Source organism: Ruditapes philippinarum, unplaced genomic scaffold, assembly GCF_026571515.1.
Source record: "Ruditapes philippinarum isolate M1 unplaced genomic scaffold, ASM2657151v2 ctg111_1_1_1_1, whole genome shotgun sequence".
Taxonomy (NCBI): domain Eukaryota; kingdom Metazoa; phylum Mollusca; class Bivalvia; order Venerida; family Veneridae; genus Ruditapes; species Ruditapes philippinarum.
The window spans coordinates 349,284-368,476 of NW_026856776.1; the positions used below are offsets into that span (position 1 = coordinate 349,284).

At 33.6% G+C, this 19,193-nt stretch overlaps 1 protein-coding gene across 45 annotated transcripts in view; it reads right to left on the reverse strand.

The window, feature by feature from the left end:
* LOC132747680 (androglobin-like) overlaps positions 1 to 19,193 on the reverse strand; it is a 145,201-nt gene that overhangs the window by 72,484 nt on the left and 53,524 nt on the right. For 2 of the 45 annotated variants that reach the window (XM_060737161.1, XM_060737158.1), the window contains exon 1: positions 15,670 to 15,821. The exons of 38 other annotated variants lie outside the window; for them this stretch is intronic. In XM_060737161.1, coding sequence (XP_060593144.1) covers positions 15,670 to 15,806 — 137 coding nt within the window. In that variant the 5' untranslated portion in view covers positions 15,807 to 15,821. Of the gene's footprint in view, positions 1 to 3,362; positions 3,635 to 10,528; positions 11,081 to 15,669; positions 15,822 to 19,193 lie in introns of those variants that run through there. 5 more of the 45 variants (XM_060737138.1, XM_060737144.1, XM_060737168.1 and 2 more) reach the window with 5 other exon arrangements.

A 19,193-nucleotide genomic window follows, 5' to 3' on the forward strand; every position in this document is an offset into this window, starting at 1 on the left:
TGGAGAGGAAATAAATCGGTCCATTTAAAATTGATCCTACATCAGGGTGAATTCACTTCAGCGACAAATAACAACAATTGTGTACTATTTTCTCCGCTAATGATGCATTTCATATTGATTTTAGGCTTTAATTGCTATCATTCATTTATATTTATGTACTGTAGTTAAGAACCAATACAAGTTGACCTAGGGTACAAAACCATGATGAATCTCAAATCCATTATCAACAGCTCATTTACACTTTCCAGTCAATTTAGTAGACAATATTGACAGCAATTTGCTCCAAGAACATGGTGGAAAAACAATAACAACTTCATTTCAAGTTAGTTATAAGTGCATTGACTTTTTTTCCAAAAAGTCTTGTTTTTAAATGTTTTAAATGATTTAATTGCTTTCACATTTCTGCCAACAGTTCTAATGAATAACCAAAATAGAACATAAAAATAAATCAATGTAATTGTATTATAATAAAGATTGAACAAAAACTTTCACTTTTTATCTTTTTTTTTCTGTGCATTTTTCCCCCCAAATAATTCTTTAAACTAGAACTCCGCGAGTCAGATGTGTTGCCTTGTAAACAATATGGTTTAGGAAAAATGGCCAGGACAAAAATGAAATAAGAAAACTAACAAAGGGCAATAGCTCAAAAAATAATAAGTGAAGAGCAGCAGTTTCTATGCACTGCACTTCTTATCAATAAGATCTATCATTCTATGAAGTTTCAAGTCCATATCTTTTATAATTTATGAGAAATGGCATGGACAAAAGTAAAATATGAAAATATATAAAGGGTAATAACTCAAAAATAAGAAATGCAGAGTACCGGTTCTTGTACACTGTACTTTTTCTTAATGAGATATATCATCCTATGAAGTTTCATGTCTATAGCTTTCATACTTGAGGAGAAATGACCTGGACAAAAATAAAGTAAGAAAATTAACAAAGGGCAATTACTCAAAAAATAAGAAATGCAGAGTACCAGTTTCTGTGCACTGCACTTCTTCTTGATGAGATCTATCATCCTATGAAGTTTTAAGTCAATAACTTTTATACTTTTGGAGAAATGGCCTGGACAAAAATAAAGTATGAAAATTAACAAAGGGCAATAACTCAAAAAATAAGAAATGCAGAGTACCTGTTCTTGTGCACTGCACTTCTTCTTAATGAGATCTATCATCCTATGAAGTTTCAAGTACATAGCTGTTATACATTAGGAGAAATGGCCCGGACAAAAAATAAAGTATGAAAATTAACAAAGGGAAAAAACTCAAAAATCAGGAAGTGCAGAGTACCAATTCTTATGCACTGCACTTCTTTTTAATGAGATCTATCATCGTATGAAGTTTCAAGTCAATAGCTGTTATACATTAGGAGAAATGGCCCGGACAAAATTAAAGTATGAAAATTTACGAAGGGCAATAACTCAAAAATTAAGAAGTGCAGAGTACCGGTCCTTGTGCACTGCACTTCGTGTTATTGAAAGAAGCAGCATACCAAGTTTGAAGTCAATCCGACTTAAAGTGACTGAGTTATGCTCTGGACAAGCTTTAGGGGACGCCGACAACGACGCCGACACCGCCAACAAAAGTAATCCCTGTATGTCGCCTTTTCAAGGCGACACAAAAAGGCAGACAAAAGCACTTCAAACGTTGAAGTACATTTCTATAAAACATGATTAAACCTGGAAAGATGAAAGTGCTGGAATAGTATAACATGGTAAGTGCTGGAAAGGTGTATGTGCTGGAATGGTATAACATGGTATGTGCTGGAAAGGTGTAAGTGCTGGAATGGTATAACATGGAAAGTGCTGGAAAGGTGTCAGTGCTGGAAAAAGTATAACATGGTAAGTGCTAGAAAGGTATTAAGTGCTGGAATTGTATAACATGGTAAGTGCTGTAAAGGTGTAAGTGCTGGACTGGTATTACATGGTAAGGTGAAAGTGCTGTAATGGTATAACATGGTAAGTGCTGGAAAGGTATTAAGTGCTGGAATGGTATAACATGGCATGAAGGTTTAAGTGCTGGAATGGTATAACATGATAAATGCTGGAATGGTATAACATGGTAATTGCTGAAAACGTGTAAGTGCTGGAATGGTATAACATGGTAAATGCTGGAATGGTATAACATGGTAAGTGGTGAAAAGGTGTAAGTGCTGGAAATTGTATAACATGCTAAATGCCAGAACAGTATAACATGGTAAGTGCTGTCATGAGCACTATGTTTACAATCTTAAATCCTTAGCCTGCTGGCAGCAACAAATTCTACCCACATAACCAGTGGTTTACACTGTTTGCTTATAATTAGTCAGTACATGCCATTCATCCTTTTTAGGGAAGATGTCAAAATATGTTCGGACTTAACAACAAACAGTGCAGACCTTTTGTGATCAAATGGCACAAATCTTTTCTGGCTGATCTTGATCTTGGTAGATTCAACTGCCACCACCAGGCTTAGAGTATGAGCCAAGATTTTAGAAATACAATAACAACAACCTTCGTATTTATAGCACAAACAACGCTATTTATAGGCCTCTGCTCATTAAAAAAGACATTTAGCAGTTTTAGTTGTAACTAGCAATTGAGCATAGAAATTGATCTTGCGAGACACAAATTAAGAGCCAGAGGGTATGCATAATGGACCACACACACATTTTAGTAAAGTCACAGACTTTTAACAACCCTACTAGATTGCTTAATTCCAACAACAAATGAACAAGTATTCAAACACAATATTTTAGAACCAAGAGATGAAGGGTACATTGATATCTTGTTTTTACAGCAATTTTACCCAGGCAGACAATATTTCACAATATCAACATTAAAAAATAATGAAAAATAAGAAATTACAATTTGCCATAGATCAACCCCTTTAAAAAGAACAACAATAAAAACATTTACTTGGCATATTGGAACAAACAAATTTGGATAACACCCATATTTCTATCAATAAACACATTTTATTTCACAATTTTATTATTAACCAATGTGTATTTAGATTATCAATTGTCTTCATGTGCCCATTAAACACTTCAATTGTCTTCATGCAGCCATTAAACACTTCCTATATTCTTTCGTTCACACTTTTCCACACGGGTAATACTTTCATTGATATGTTGCGAAAGATTTCGGGTACGAAACAGTACATTTATCATATCTCTTGTTCACTTACAAGAAGTCTTTAGATAAAACGGTCGAATTATGACTGATTTTTTATTCAAAAGCATGCCACTGCTGATGTGACAATTCCTACTCAGAGTACAATGCTTTAAGGTTAAAACGGAAAAAATGTTACGAGCGGCCATGTTGTTTCTAATGACACTTTGTCATTTTAAGTTCGGTTACATTTTGAGGAAATACTTACTCTCTTGGAGTTGCAGAACTAACTCTATTGGTTGATGCATTTTTCTTGGCTCCTTTGGAAGCCATAATGTACTAATTTACTCCACAAACGACCAGAAAATACATTAAAATACAACGTTATTTACACTATATGGTTGCCACGCGAGGTCATACAGGTTCATCACGCATGCGAATAAATCCCGTTCCGGCCGTTTGATTGAACGCGGGAAACAATGTTACATTGATTGATTAATTCAATTGTTTATTAAACATCCTTTTCTAGCAGTATTTGTCCCAGAGAAACCCGCTAACGACACACTTAAACTTATCACTACGTATAAATCTTGTTAACCGCCATTACTCTATTTACATAATACCTGCCTAGCGGATTATTTTCTATGTAAGACGGGGGAGACGGTGCCCAATAATTTCTTCATTGTGCAATTAAGATCGATAGATTACCCGTGAATGGAAGATTAAAGTAAGGACAGGTAGTCTCGTGTATTTACTTTAATACCCTATGATTGTGAAAGAAAATAGGCAACCAGGTGTAAAAGGAGGATGGCACGCTTGAAAATTTTATTAATGTTCCTATTTTACTTTCTGAATAGGTCTGGTTTGAGACTACAAACTTAAATAGGTCTTAATCAATATAAAGAGGAGTAACATTAAACATTTATATAGCGAAACCAGGGGTCTCTAATCCGCCTCCTAAAGAGATATGTATCGGCATTCTTAAATATTATTGATATATTTTGTTCAAAAAGCCCTGCTGTTGGTAATGATAATTTCAAACAAAGAGTGCACACCTGTATGTGTATATATCCAGAGATGTTCCTGATAAAGATATCAAACAATTAAAAAAAATAATTTGACGCTTTGAGCAGAACTTTTTTCTTTTCTTTATTTTTTATTTTTTTATTTTTTGATACTTTTAATTTGAGCAGGAATGTCGTTGAGAAATTGCCCCTGTGTAAAAGTAACAATGCTTGAGAAGCATGTAAAGAACATAAAAGGTGGGCTTTATAAATAAGTAAATCACTAATATACATATATAAAATTTCTTTGTTTGTATGGAGGGCGTTCGTTGCCAAAATTCCAGACATGTTAAGTGTTCCTTTTTAAAATGACTTTTGAAAATGCGAACTTGTATGCCTACCATTTTTATTGTAAACCTCTTAATTCAATCTTTTATTTGAAGGTTACCGCCTTTATATAACAAGTTTACATATATATCGTAACAACTGACCTAACATCTAAAACGACAACAAATTTACAAGTTCGTATCTTCCATTGCATGCAATACATATGCATGTTTGCACACTTATAGATCTGAAATATACAAATAAAAACGTAAAACTCGAACACGGAAAATAGAGTTTAAGAAAACGTGTTACCAGTTGTAGAACTACAAGAGTACGTTAACACAGTAACATGTTTAAAATAACAAAAGTAGATTCACAAAGTTAAACGATTTCAAGTCAAGCATAACGCCCCGCCCCTCTCGGAGTATTTACGAACTTCTATTGCGGACAGGTATAAAACGGCGCCTCTCCCATATTTTTAAATAAAACTGAAGGACAACATACGGCATTTTTCATAAAATATATATGTTACATTTGTTACAAAAGTTTTGTCAGTAGCAACATCACTTGAAAATTGCTGATATTACCATTTATGATGAAGATAACTTATGCATTACCTTATTTTTAACATCGTGTTCTTATCAGTTACAAATTATTTATCATTTTAGTGATTAGCCTGTCCGTGCTCTGCCTAGTGCCCTGTCCTGTGTTTTGTTTTGGGTCCGCCTTGGCTTCTTGCCACTTGTTCTTGTTGCTGGGTCATGTGGGGTTGCGTTCATTGAGCGCCGCCTTTCCTTGTTGATCTTGTTTATCATATATTCCTGAGGAACATCGGCGATTGGGAAATTTTTAGGGGAAACAATGACCAACTTCAAGGGAGTAATTTTATTAATAATGTAAAAAAAACACCCAATATTCTTATTGGTATCATTGAAAAATGTATTGGCACAAATTTCATTTTCAACAAAAATTATATTTTAAAGCGGCCACCGAGATTTCCTTTCCGAAATCAAGAAAATACTTATCCGTAGCACATATGTACAATCTTTAATAAGGTATTTTCAGTATGAATAAAAACTTTTTGCACTTGTTCATTTTCCTTCATGTACAGACTCAATCAAACCGAGTCTGCAATTCTTATGTAATTTTGTAGTGATCACTTTGTTTCCAGATTTTTATACTTCACAGCAGCAGGTTTCAAGTGCCGTGAGGCAGCTGTAAAACGTTGCCCCGTATTTCACTTCAGTGTTGTTATATTTTTCTGGTCTTTCGGGATCATTGATGCCACCGCTATTAAATGTTGAGAATTGAGTACCGTTCAAGCCGGTGCTAGGGGGCGTGAGGCATGTTGCACTTGTTCATTATCCCTCATGTGCAGACTCAATCAAACCGAATCTGCAATTCTTATGTAATTTTGTTGTGATTAATGCTTCCGAGGGATCACCTTGTTTCCAGATTTTTAATATACTTGTTCAAAACTTATGGTCTTAACTTCATTCAATATTTATTTTCCTTTTTGAATAAAGTATCTAAAGGAAGCGACGTTATTTTTTCCCGAATATATGAGTGTGGATTTAAGAGAGAAAAAAACAACGATAAGTTAGAATCAAAATTTTTAATACTTCTACGTAATTAATTTTCATTTTTAAGGCATCACTAGAAAGTTCATTAAGGATTCTTAAGCACTATTAAGTGTTGAGAATTGAGTACCGCTCAATCCGGTGCTAGGGGGCGTGAGGGATGTTGCACTTAGTCATGTACAGACTCAATCAAACCGAGTCTGCAATTCTTGTGTAATTTTGTTGTGATAAATGCTTCCGATGGATCACTTTGTTTCCAGAATTTTTTACTTGAGTCTAAAATTATCAACGCCGCCTTTCCTTGATGATCTTGTTTATCATATTCTAAAATTATCAAAATTGACCAAGAAATAAAAAAAAAGTAAGTAGGGGGCGCCATGTTTCTCTTACTGAATTTCAGAGTGTGTTTTGTTTTTTTTTTTACTTGGGGATCATATGCCGTTTTTCATGGTATGGCACTTACCTGTCACATTGAAGGTTCCATGATAATCACCATATTAACACATCTGCGGATGTTTAAAAATTCAAAATTGTACCAGTTCATGTTGAATTTTGCTCAAGCCGGTACTAGGGGGCGTGGACGATAACTTGCTGTTTCCATTACCGTCCATGAGCAGGCTCAATCAAACCGGCCTGCAACATTCTCAATTTTGTCGTTTTGAGCGTTCTTTAGGGATTCTTATTTTCTCTATTTTACAGAAAATAACATGATAAATTTAACGAAAAGTTAATTCATTTTGATTTAATTCCTTTTTATTTTGAGGCATTATATAATTATATACCATAATTGTATTAATCACACTTTTATTTCAATCCAAAATTATCAAAATATATTACGAAATAAAAAAAAAGTTTGGAGGGAACGCCGTGTTTTTCTTACCAATTCGAGAGTGTATTTCAGACTAAAAAAAACAACAAAAAAATCAATACATCTATTTAATACATTTTTATTTCCAAGGCACTCATAGAAAGCTTATGGAGTAATCTTTCATTTGATACAAATTATATTGGACTTTTTATAGAAATAAAAAAAGTTAGAATGGACGCCGTGTTTTCCTTCACTTTATTGAGAAATAGGAGAGAGGCGACGGGTATTATACCTGTCCGTACATTTCCGTGATAGAAGATCGTAAGTACTCAGAGAGGGGCGGGGCGTCATGCATGACTTAAAATCGTTTAACTTTGTGAATCTACTTTTGTCATTTTAAACATGTAACTGTGTAAATGTACTGTTGTAGTTCTAAGACTGGAAACACGTTTTATTAAATTATATTTTCTGCATTCGAGTTTTACATTTCATTTGTGTTTTTCAGGTACATATATATATATCTACAAGTGTGTAAACATGCTTATGTATTATATGCAATGGTAGATACGAACTTGTAAATGTGTGTTAGGTCAGTTGTTAAGATTTACATGTAAACTTGTTATTTAAAAGCGGGTGCCTTCAATTAAAAGATTGGATTAAGAGGCATATCATTTGCTGTGCACGAATGCAATCAAAAATGCTAGACATACATGTTCGCATTTTCAAAAGTAGTTTTCAAAAGGAACACATACATGTCTGGAATTTTGGCAACGATCGCCCTCCATATGTTTGCACTAGGACCATGCACCAGTACAATGTCATGAATTGGTTCAACGTCACAATACCATTCAAAACATTACATTTTGTTTCTATGAACAGTCTTGCATATTAATATGGTCTTACTCATACATCAATCTGAAAATGCCAACGATTAAATCTAAATACTTTAAAATGCACGCTTATCTCTCGGATACCAATAACCTTCATGTCTATGTATATAAAACTTGCCAATCCTCATTTCTGACCGAATTTATGTAAAAAAGAAACAAAAAACTTTTGAACAGTAAAATTAAACAAAAATACAGTAAGTTTCTGTTCTTAAAAACTGCGAATTTCGGTTAAACGTGCAAAAATTTATGTATGGGTAAGAGTTCGTATTAAGACGACCGTAGGGAGTCTTATCGAACTCTTACCCATATAACTGCAAATCGGCTCTTACAACTGGATATCAGATAAAAATATAGAAAGTGTCACCTCTTTAATTAAGCATAACATTGTTTTTCCCCAGCAGTCACGTACAAACATGTTTCCTTAAGTCTACAGGTGGATCGGGTCAAATTACCTAACTGTAGCAATGTAATCAATGTAATTATTTTATTCACATCTTCATTGGCGACGCCGGTGAGCGGCGTCGTCTTTTATGGAACGCTTTTTATTTTTGCCTATGGAAGGAGCTGTTATTATTAGCAGTTAATTTCATGTTGTGTTAATTATATTTTAATATCTTGGATTATTAATGCAGTTCATTCCTATTATATGAAACTTACTTTTTCAAGAAGAAAAAAAACAGTCATAAACATTTTTATGTTACTATGTAATCATTTGTCTCTACCAAATCCACGTGTATTATCTATGTAATAAATTTGAATATATACTCAAATTGCATCAGTGTTATCAGCCTTTTTAGAAACTCCTGACCTGGCTAATTAAAATATGCCAATCACAATTATCACTATCAGCACTGGTCTCTTCATGAAAAAGTGGCTACACTAATTACTGTCGAGTAAGAGCCTATTTGCAGTTATAATGACATATGAAGAACAAATCCCTTTGGGTTTAAGACTACTATCAGATCTGAGGTTAAACTACTATCAGATCTGAGGTAAATACAATGTAATTTGAGGCGCTCCATGACAAAACCAAACATAGTGCGTTGCAAAACCGCAGGGTCCAGACCACCCTGGACCGCGCAGCTGATCAGGACCCATAATTTCGCTATCTGTTTCTCTATTTAATAGGGTTTTGAAAGGGAAAAACCCATGGATCCTATAGATTTGGGGTTTGGAAGGGCTGGTCGGGATCCAGCTGGTGGCAAATGCACTATGTTGGTTTTGTAATGGAGCGGCTCATTTTTTTCCATTGCAACATATAATTTTATAAACTTGTGGCATTGTTTTCGAAATTATGAGTGTGTGCAGGGTCTTTGAAAGATTTGAAAGACCCTGGTGTGTGCATGTGTGTGCATGTTTGTGTGTTTTCTTGTATGAATTTTACGGCGGAGATGTCAGATCATAGATTGAGTACCCTATTTCATTCGAAGTGAATAATTTTGCTAATACTTTTTTCAGTAACGAATTTCAAAAAGTAATTAGGCTAATAAGTTGGACCAATGGATAATTTAATGGTTAAAAATGGACATAGCTACAGTTATTGTGAAGTTTCTACTCTTTCAACTAAGACAGTCCGTGACATTGTTTTTTCCCTAATTTTACACATGATATGTTGTGATTCCCAGAATAAAGGAAAATTAATTGATTGCTGTAAGTTCTTATAACCCCAAATGTTTACATGTAGTAGCGTTTGAACCAAATGAATTATCAACATTTCAGTTTGTACTATATCTATAGTACAAATGCTTTGGTATTCCATCGCATTTTGAATAAGCATGTACATACAAATGTATAAACAAATCTGGCATGCAACGTTATGAAAAGGGAAAGCTGTTCAAAGCGTTACAAACGATTTATTTCATTCCTATTCAAAAGAACTTGCACGTATTTTATTATATAACAAAATAGATTAACTGACATAATCAAGTTTGCGGCTGGTACAACGGCAACCTACATTGACCCCTAATACTATCATTAAAATCAACGAAAAGGTTTTTAATTCACCATGAAGAAACTTATAATATTCTTGTGAGTAAATAATTATAAAAAAACAGAACAGGGGATACATGTACCATAAAGTAAACATGTCGCGGATAAGAAGGTCTTAAACATACACAGGTGGAATGCTACTGTTTTATGCAAAATAACATTAATTTAACTCTCTTTTAACGTGACTGTATTTTTACGAAAAAGATTAAAGAACGAACGATGAATTTTCACACTGAAATTCTTATTTATAAAGCTTGTTATAACCTATCTGAAATTCACAATTTTTAAGATCATCATCACATAGTTATACCTAAACACCGCACAAACTATAGTAAAAAGACTTTTTGTTGCGATGTTGCAAAGCTTTGGAATAGAATAAAATCGAATATGAGTTCTTCTAATGCTCATACATCTTTTAATAATAAGTGTAAAAATCTTATCTTGCAGATTAAATAAATATCTTCATAACTCTGTCATATCTTTCAGATTAAATAAATATCTTCATAACTCTTTCAGATTAAATAAATATCTTCATAACTCTGTCATTAGTCATTATGTTATAATAATTATAATGCATGTATTTAAAATTAAGATCTGTTATTTGTTTTCTGTTTTCAGACAGACAGACAGACAGACAGACAGACAGACAGACATATATCTTTATTCACTCAAGCACATTTGTTTCTAAGATGGTATAACTTCATGTGTTATCTTCTATAAATAAAGATATTATCATCATCATCATCATCATCATCATTATTATTATTATTATTATTATTATTATTATTAATATAAAAAATAAGAAAAAAAAGACGAAAATTCAACATTTTATTCACCTGTCTCTGTCATAACCAGGGTTATTTTCAGAAGGTGTGGCCGTGTCGTCACGATTAATGCTGATAATGGAACCAGTTCGAGTCTCGCGCGGAAACCTTGCCAATGTGATCGAGATGTCTTCCGGATGGTCCGGAATTGACGGATATATCTTCTCAGTCCTATAGTAAATATCACCCTCTTTTAGTTCTGACAGCGCCGCCAGACGGCTGGTTAAAACGTTCCCTAACGTGCCGTCTTTAAGTGATACACGTTTCACTTTATTCTGGTCTGCAAGCGACCCACGTCTTATTCCAGAAATACTAGCGTGGGAAGATCTTCGATTCATTGTTCGGATTACTAATGTAACACAATGTAAATTTCCACTTTATTAACAAACCCCACTTGTTTTTTTTTACCGACGCATTATTACAATATTAAACATAATATGCTTATAATATATTAATCAAAGATTTCACAGCCAATTAAAACGTCAATATATGTTTAATAATGACCTTTTAATAGACTCCTCACTTTTTTAAGTAGAACTTTCGACAAGGCTTTCATCTAAATGCTAATTTCACGTTGATAAAATTCTCAACAGCGCGTTCTCATGACTGATACATTAAACGCTAAACACCGGGTTATATTTCAACTTTTGATACGGAAATTGACTATGTAAATATTAAACAATGTAAATAATTTTTTGCAAATACAGTGAACAATCACGGATATAAATGAATCGATGCGCTCGCATTATAAATTCTAATTTCTTTTACAAATGTCATATATAATGCAGAAGTCAGTCAATAAGAGCTGTTATTGTCATTTTAAGCACGGTGCGTTCTGAAAACATTCGATTCTTGAAACATTTAACGACGACTGGACACAAATAATACATTGTTTAATTAGCGTAATGATTAGTTCCAGATGAATACGATAAGCTCTTGGAAAACGTTTTTAAAATTGCCTGATTTTTTATAAGTTCTATCTTATAATGTGAATACTACTTAAAAGACATTTTTTGTATATTCAAATAAATGTTCTGAATCAATTCTTAATTGTCAAATCAAACCACAAATAAAATCCATTGTTTAAACTTTAAACAAATATGTACACACTAAACTCATGCTTTCATGTTTCATTAGCATTATAAAATGCGTTAATATCCAATTACTGCGACACTATAAACGTTATTTTAATCAAGCGAATATTTTAAAAAGTAATAGTGAAGAAGGTAATATTAAAGAATGACCAAAGATAACATTTATGCCCTAGAAAAGTCGTGAAACGCGATCCTTTGACTTATCGCTATTGGTGTCCATAGTTCACAAGTTTTATCTTCGTTAATCCCAAATTTTCATAATTTTTTCAATAAATCCATATATCAATAGGTAAATCCAGAAATTCTGGCATGTCCGAAATCGCAAGTAGTTTACACTGATATACAAACATTTACCCTTAGAAGAGCTTATTAAACAAAACACCGTATTCAAATAGGAACCACACGAACATCTTAGCTTAATTTAATCATTTTAATCAACGCTGGATAATAACAGCAAAATCGGATGTCCAAAACGCCCATCTTACATTGTCGTAGCTGTAGAAATAAGCACCCGGATTTAGGAAAGTTGTTGAACAAATAAGCTTGCAAGCTCTATCATCTACAAGTATAGTGATGTACTGTAAATGTTGCTCATAAAGATTAATATCATGATTTAAATGGGGGGGGTCAGTAAGTAAATAATATACACAAATAAGTAGTCCGTCAATCTTTGCCTTCTTAAGTTAAATCCAGACCTGCCAAATGCAAGTGGGTCGGTCTTAAGTGTCAGATAAGTTATTTCAGTAGACACACAAATATATTAAAGAGGTACAAAAAAAACAAGCTGACTCGAAATCCACAATATGTACAGTTTATTCGGATAAAGGCTCGGTCATTTGATTAGACCAGCGATGTCTAGTGGGGCGTGCTCACAAAAGTAAGTACGGTAAAAGCTTAAATCAGTATAACAAGTATCAATACCCCTTTGTATATGAAATAAAATTAAAGAAAATATATTAAGACTTTCAGTTTTCTATATTTATAACAAGAGACAAACTTGATATTAAAACTTTCACATAATTGTACTTTGTATATAATAGAGATAGATTAACCGCCAGAACAAACGCTGTAGTGTATTCTATAAATTGATTTTATTGAATTTAAATCGATAGCAACTGTCAAAGAAACCGAGAGAATATATGAGCCGCGTCATGACAAAACCAACATAATGGGTTTGCGACCAGCATGGATCCAAAACAGCCTGCGCATCCGCGCAGTCTGATCAGGATCCATGCTGTTCGCTTACAAACTCTATAACAAGTAGAGAAACTGATAGCAAACAACATGGATCCTGATCAGACTGCGCGGATGCGCAGGCTGGTCTGGATCCATGCAGGTCGCAAACGCACTATGTTGGTTTTTAACCAAACAAACTTTTTTTAACCAAACAAACGGACCCCCCCTTTAAAATATTTGGAAAGCCAAATGTATTTTTAAATGTTGATACATTTAACTTTTAATACGATTTTTAAATCTAATGAAATTTTAATACGGCGCTTTTATGTGAAATCTTCAAAGGACCGCTTCGTGTTTTATTATATTTAGAAAGTACATAAACAGCATTTTTTCAAAACATCTCAGGTGTATCTAAACAGTTAAAGGCAAACTAAATATACATATTTTTTCTATTGCGTGTTTAACGGCACCGGTGTCACATTTTCTAATGTTGCGGATTTCTTTTACTTTTGTTCCTAGCGTTTACATTGAATTTAAGCTTTTTTATACGAAAGTCTAAAAATACGTACTCAAGCGTAAGTATGTGGGTTAAGATCATACATTAGCTTACAATGAAACGATGGGTGGTACGAATTAATAAAAAAATAGAAATGTGTCCACAGGGCACTATTGGGACAGTATTGTCCCGCTCTATTGCTGTCACGGTGGCATATGTACTTACATGTATCTTATAAGAGACAAGTTTTATATTTATACAAATATTATTAAGTATAACTAATAAGTTTCACAAACCTATGACTGATGAAACTTATATTCTTGATTAGACTGGAACTAGTATTTCACGAGTCACTGTGACCTTACCCCCAGTATCATTTTCTAGTCTCTAAACCAACCTTAGAACTATAGGCGAAGAAGCTTTAAGTGGACAAGGCTACGTTGACCTTGGCCTAATGACCTAATATCAAGAGGAATCTTCTACTAGTCATGGCAGACCTTAACACTAAATCTTAGGCTCAAGCATTCCCTAGTTACTGATTGGGCTCGTCTTTAGAGGTCAACGCCACGGTGGCCTTGACCTACTACACTTAAAATCAATATAATAGGAGTCATCCACTATTCTTTAGCAACCTCTAAACTGAATTGGTCATCTACTAGTCATGTGTATTCTTCACATCAAATCTCAGGTCAAATCAAAGCGTTCCCTAGTAATTTAATTTAGTGGGACAAACTTTAAGTGGTAATGGCTACAGGAACCTTGACACTTCAAAATCAAAAGGGATCAGTATTGTCCCTACCAAATTGCACAAACCATAGCCCAATATAAAGAAATTCATCAACTTTCTTTGATTTAAAAACAAAGAGATAAAAGTTGAATTGTGTAAGTTAGGATTACAAGATACATTGATGGGAAGTAAAAGATGCTTGTATAATCACAATAACAACCCATACATATAAAATTGTATATGATTTCCGTAAATGATGAGGTGATTCCGTTTGAACACAGTGTAGCTTATTCCTTCTCAAGTTATTGGTTATAGATACGGATAAGGAAAATGTGACTTTCGGACGGACGGACGGACGGACGGACAGATGTATGGCTCGGCCCTATGCTCCCATTTTTTAAGTGGGTGTGGAAATCTAAGGGAAAGGCACAAGTTTGTTCAAATCCTAGATACAGTTATTAGTATGCCATTTGTCATGACATCCTGAGTTTCAACGCAAAACCTTTCGGAAGACCTCGTCGATTATACTCCTTATCCGAAGTTTGACTTAATTGCTTAGTAGTTGCAGTTGGTACAGTAAAATTCACGAAAATCTGACAAAAAAGTGTATGGTAGATCCTTATATTATACAAATATTAAAAGTCGAAATTTGAATGGAAATTAAACATACGCGGACTATTTACAGACGTATTAAAAAGTCAAGAACCAATGAATCCCATGAAACTATCATTTACAAAACCAATATAATAAGTTAATCGTATGCCATTTTATAAAAAGAGCACTTGACTACGACCACTCTTAAACAAACATGATTATACAATGTATAATATACGAAAGGTCAAGGTCAAAAGTGATCATGGTAATTCGAAGAGACATCACCTTGGCATCTTCTTTAAACAAAGGTATCACGTTACGTTTGAATTAATATTGAAATAAGACCAAAGTGAAATTAATGCTAAATTTCCTCAGAAATATGATTTCCTCTCATCAAACTAAATACAAATGTATTAAAACATACTTTTATTATTGTATTTGCAGGTTAAGATGCGTATTGTTTGGTCATACAAAATTACTAAAATAGACCATGGTCATAAAGTATGTAAGCAATGATAAGAATATTCACAATTAAGACCTTCCCGCAAATACAAATGTAAGACCACTTTGTTCCAGTCCCGATGGTGGTCTTAACTGAGGGTTTTTATTGTACATGAACTTCGAAACTTTACTGAAATTTGTATAAAATTAAAATGTAAAAATAATGTTTTGGATATGCCGAAACTTTTCACTTCATTTTTTTAAGAATCATGTTCATCATTATGTACAATTTTAAGTATCGCAGTGTCAGCCATTAAACATGTAACGATAACACAGCATAGCTTCATCAGGGGAAGTAACCACGTAGAATATGTATCCGTCTTTGTCCGAAATAAGACGAAGAATGTTAATAACGACTGAATGTTAATACTGCTTTCAAGAAAGATTACAGATATAGCACAATGAACTCTTGAAAAATTTGTACAAATTCAATTCGGACATTGATCATTATCTTGATCGAGACCAGTCATGTTTCCCTCTAACCCAAGGGAGAAAACCGATACATTTCTAATCATGTTATTACCATTACTTCCCTCCCTTTGTTCAATCTATACACATGTGTTACCTTGATTGTGATCTAAACATCCCGGATGCCGGTCGCGAGCCCGATCTCTCCGAACCTCCACTTCCTATACGAGGCTTTGTACTACTTCTGCTTAGGGGTCGCTTAGACCCTGCCGGTGATGAAGTTGAGTTTAACATAATCAAATATTTTGTCAGTAAGACGCACTATATAGATCCTAACAACTTATACTTCTTATAACAGTTTTACCTTCATTCAATGCACTTTTTCATCAAAAATATCCATCACTCAATTCATTCAGAGAATTGTAGATCTATATTCTATAACACAATTTCCCTTGCGACTCATTCTCGAAAACACATTTGTCTAATACTGGATCAAAACTATTCTTGCTTTTTTTATTCTTTCTGGGTTAAAATCAATTTTCCCACCCAGCAGAACGCCGTAAACTCTGTGTTTAAAGCAAAACAAAGCAGTGATTTAATGGCTAGAAGACTTGTTTTCCTCTCAACCAACACCATAAACCCACCAGCTTCCGACAAAACAAGTATTTTCAAACGTGAAATTTATGTATAATTTTGTCACAATCGTCTGCACATTGTAATCTTCTATACAAGCACGAGAAATCAATAAAAACACTGATATATGTAAATTAAAGCACGTGTTACGTAATGCTTAACGGTCAATCTAATTTAAATAATTTCGATGCCGGAAACAATCCATTAATTAGAAATTCAACATAGTTTACAGAACTTACGATAAAAAATAAAAAATAAATCAATGGCCGCATTCTACCATACTGGAGCCATTTTTATATAGTTCGTTAATTGTTATTTTATTTCTTTCTTTATTAAAGATCAAATGGAAAATAATTTAACAATATTATCGTTAAAGATAAATCGATGAATTAACTGTCCATAGAGAATCTTTTTCTTTCTTTTTTTTTCAAATCAGTTTTCCATGCGTAGGCTAACGCTTTCAGTTCATTAACCTTACACTTATCGTAATTCCTGTAAAAAGTTCACACATTAAAATTCCATTTATGTTCATGCCCGTGTTTAACAACTTCTCCTCAATTAACGTTATGAATCACACCAAAAAACAATAACAAAACAATGCCAATTTTACGGCCCTTGAATGTTTTTAGTTTCAGTCCGGTGTAAATCTGATTTTACACATTCAAATTCAAGTTGAACATTACAATAAGTCTCTTAACAAACACTTGACAGTTGTAACTCAAGTGTTATCAAGGGCTAGCTAATATTTGATGGTTTTATTAAAAATGCAAACACGACAACAATGCGTACGGGTAAATAAAAAGTTTAACATCGCTACAATATAAGTAATAGATTGTAGATTTAAAACCATTGTCGGTGTAAATCAAACACAAATACCGCAACATCTATTCTCTACAAAGCAACCTGTTACATGTCCAATCTTAGTTAATACCCATTTCCTTTGAACTTAAAAGCAGCCCTCAAAATGGCATTAAAACTTGCCCATTAACCTTTGCTCTTTTATATACAGAAGTCAAATTTTAAAATGGAGCTAAATGTGTATTTAATACGGAGATATAAAGATTCAATTGTCACAAAAATGGATTTTTGTTTTCTTATTACAAAGGAAGTGCTGCACGTATCTTTCTAAAGTATGAAATTAGCACGGTTGTCACGAGCATAATCTAAGAGAGGTTATCAATGTTTCAGGCATGGCGCTTTTTTATGAAATATCACGACTCCATCGAACAACTTTTCCCATACCCAAAATATTGCAAACATAACATATCTGCACAGATATAAGAGTGGAACGTAAATACAAGTGATATATAAGAAAAAAATGAGTTTTGTTCACCCCCTACAAAAGTAAAGAAAAACAACTAACAGCTTTTACCATAATAGACGTGTTGTGTAAGTTGAACCAATGCTTTCAACCCATTAAAGATGAATTTCATTTTGTGCTGAATTAATGTTACATTTTCATGAGATATATTAGCAGAGACCTAGTATGATGAAATTTGTTGAACTTATGAAAACAGAGAACACACTTTAACTTCATAATATCGCATTATATAATTGTTAGTCATTCAACAAAAGACAAGAGTTATTAAACCGTGATTAAAATACGTACAACACTCTCGTACATTATCTATATAAGAATATTATTGCCATGTATATATGTCTAGATATGAGCCGCGTCACGACACCAACATAGTGCGTTTGCGCCCAGCATGGATTCAGACCAGCCTGCGCTTTCGCTGTCAGTTTCTCTACTTGTAATAGGGTTGGTAAGCGAACAGCATGGACCCTCATCAGACTACGCGGATGCGCAGGCTGGTCTGGATCCATGCTGGTCGCAAACCCACTATGTTGGTTTTGTTGTGACGCGGCTCATATGTTGTAAAAGAAACATGCAAACGACTAAATAAACCTTCTGTTCAGTTCTTTCATAGTTTTTATTTCAACAGTGCAAATACAATAAAAATTGTACATTGTTTCTCTAAATACAATGTGTAACCTCACAAAGTTTTGTTCATTTTTATGAATATAATTTATAAACTTACTGATAATATTAAAACACACAAAGAGTATTTTAAGGCTTATAATGAATTCCTTCTGTACATAAGGTCTGATCCAGCCCATTGTAAATTAAAGATCATTTATCACAAAATAATACTCCGGTTGCTTTACATAGTACATGTATTACTGTACAGTAATGCTTTCCCGTAAAAAAATCATTCATATTTACCGGAAAATGACGGCAATGGAGGAGAGCTTGCATTTGTTCATCTTGTTCAATACATTACACAATAAGAAAATATTGTTATTAAAAATACAAGTTTATGTATCAATATTGATTTCGTCCGATCATTTTGACTTTAGCCACAAATTCTATCTATACGACGAGTGCAGACCAAGCTGAGCCGGTTCATCTAAAAATGAGGAATGATGTTGTCCAGATTGAAAGATGGACACGTCAAATTAATAAACTTAGAGTGGTAAGTAAAATTAATTAAAACACAAATCTTTAAAGCGTGTAAATTTCAAATTAAGACCAACACAATAACACTACTTTGCGAGAAAAGAACGGTTTGAATTTTTATAAACTTACTTTAGACTATCAGTGTTGTAACTTCTCCGACGGCCTTTACAAGAAGGTGGTTTCAAGTCCTCTACCGACGTGATACTGACACGTGGCGTACATGACATACGCCGTGCTCTACTTGACATAATTGTACACTTGACAATCGCACGACAAAATGATAGATTCAATCAGAAATCCGTCCCAGGACACACAATTTAGAGTTGTTTTTACATTTAAAAAAAATTATGTGAGAGTCAACGCATTAAAAGCACTACTCTGAAAGAGAAGCGACATATTTATGCACAAATGCAATATCTCCAAATTCTAATAAGAAGAAACCATACCAGATTTTACAAACACTTATACCAAACATAAATAAAAACACACTTCTGGTTGTCAACAAATTGGCATTTCCGAGTAAGCCAACTGCTTAGTTATTTCAAATTTCGTAATTAGAGTAACTTCCAGTCAAAGTGACCACATAA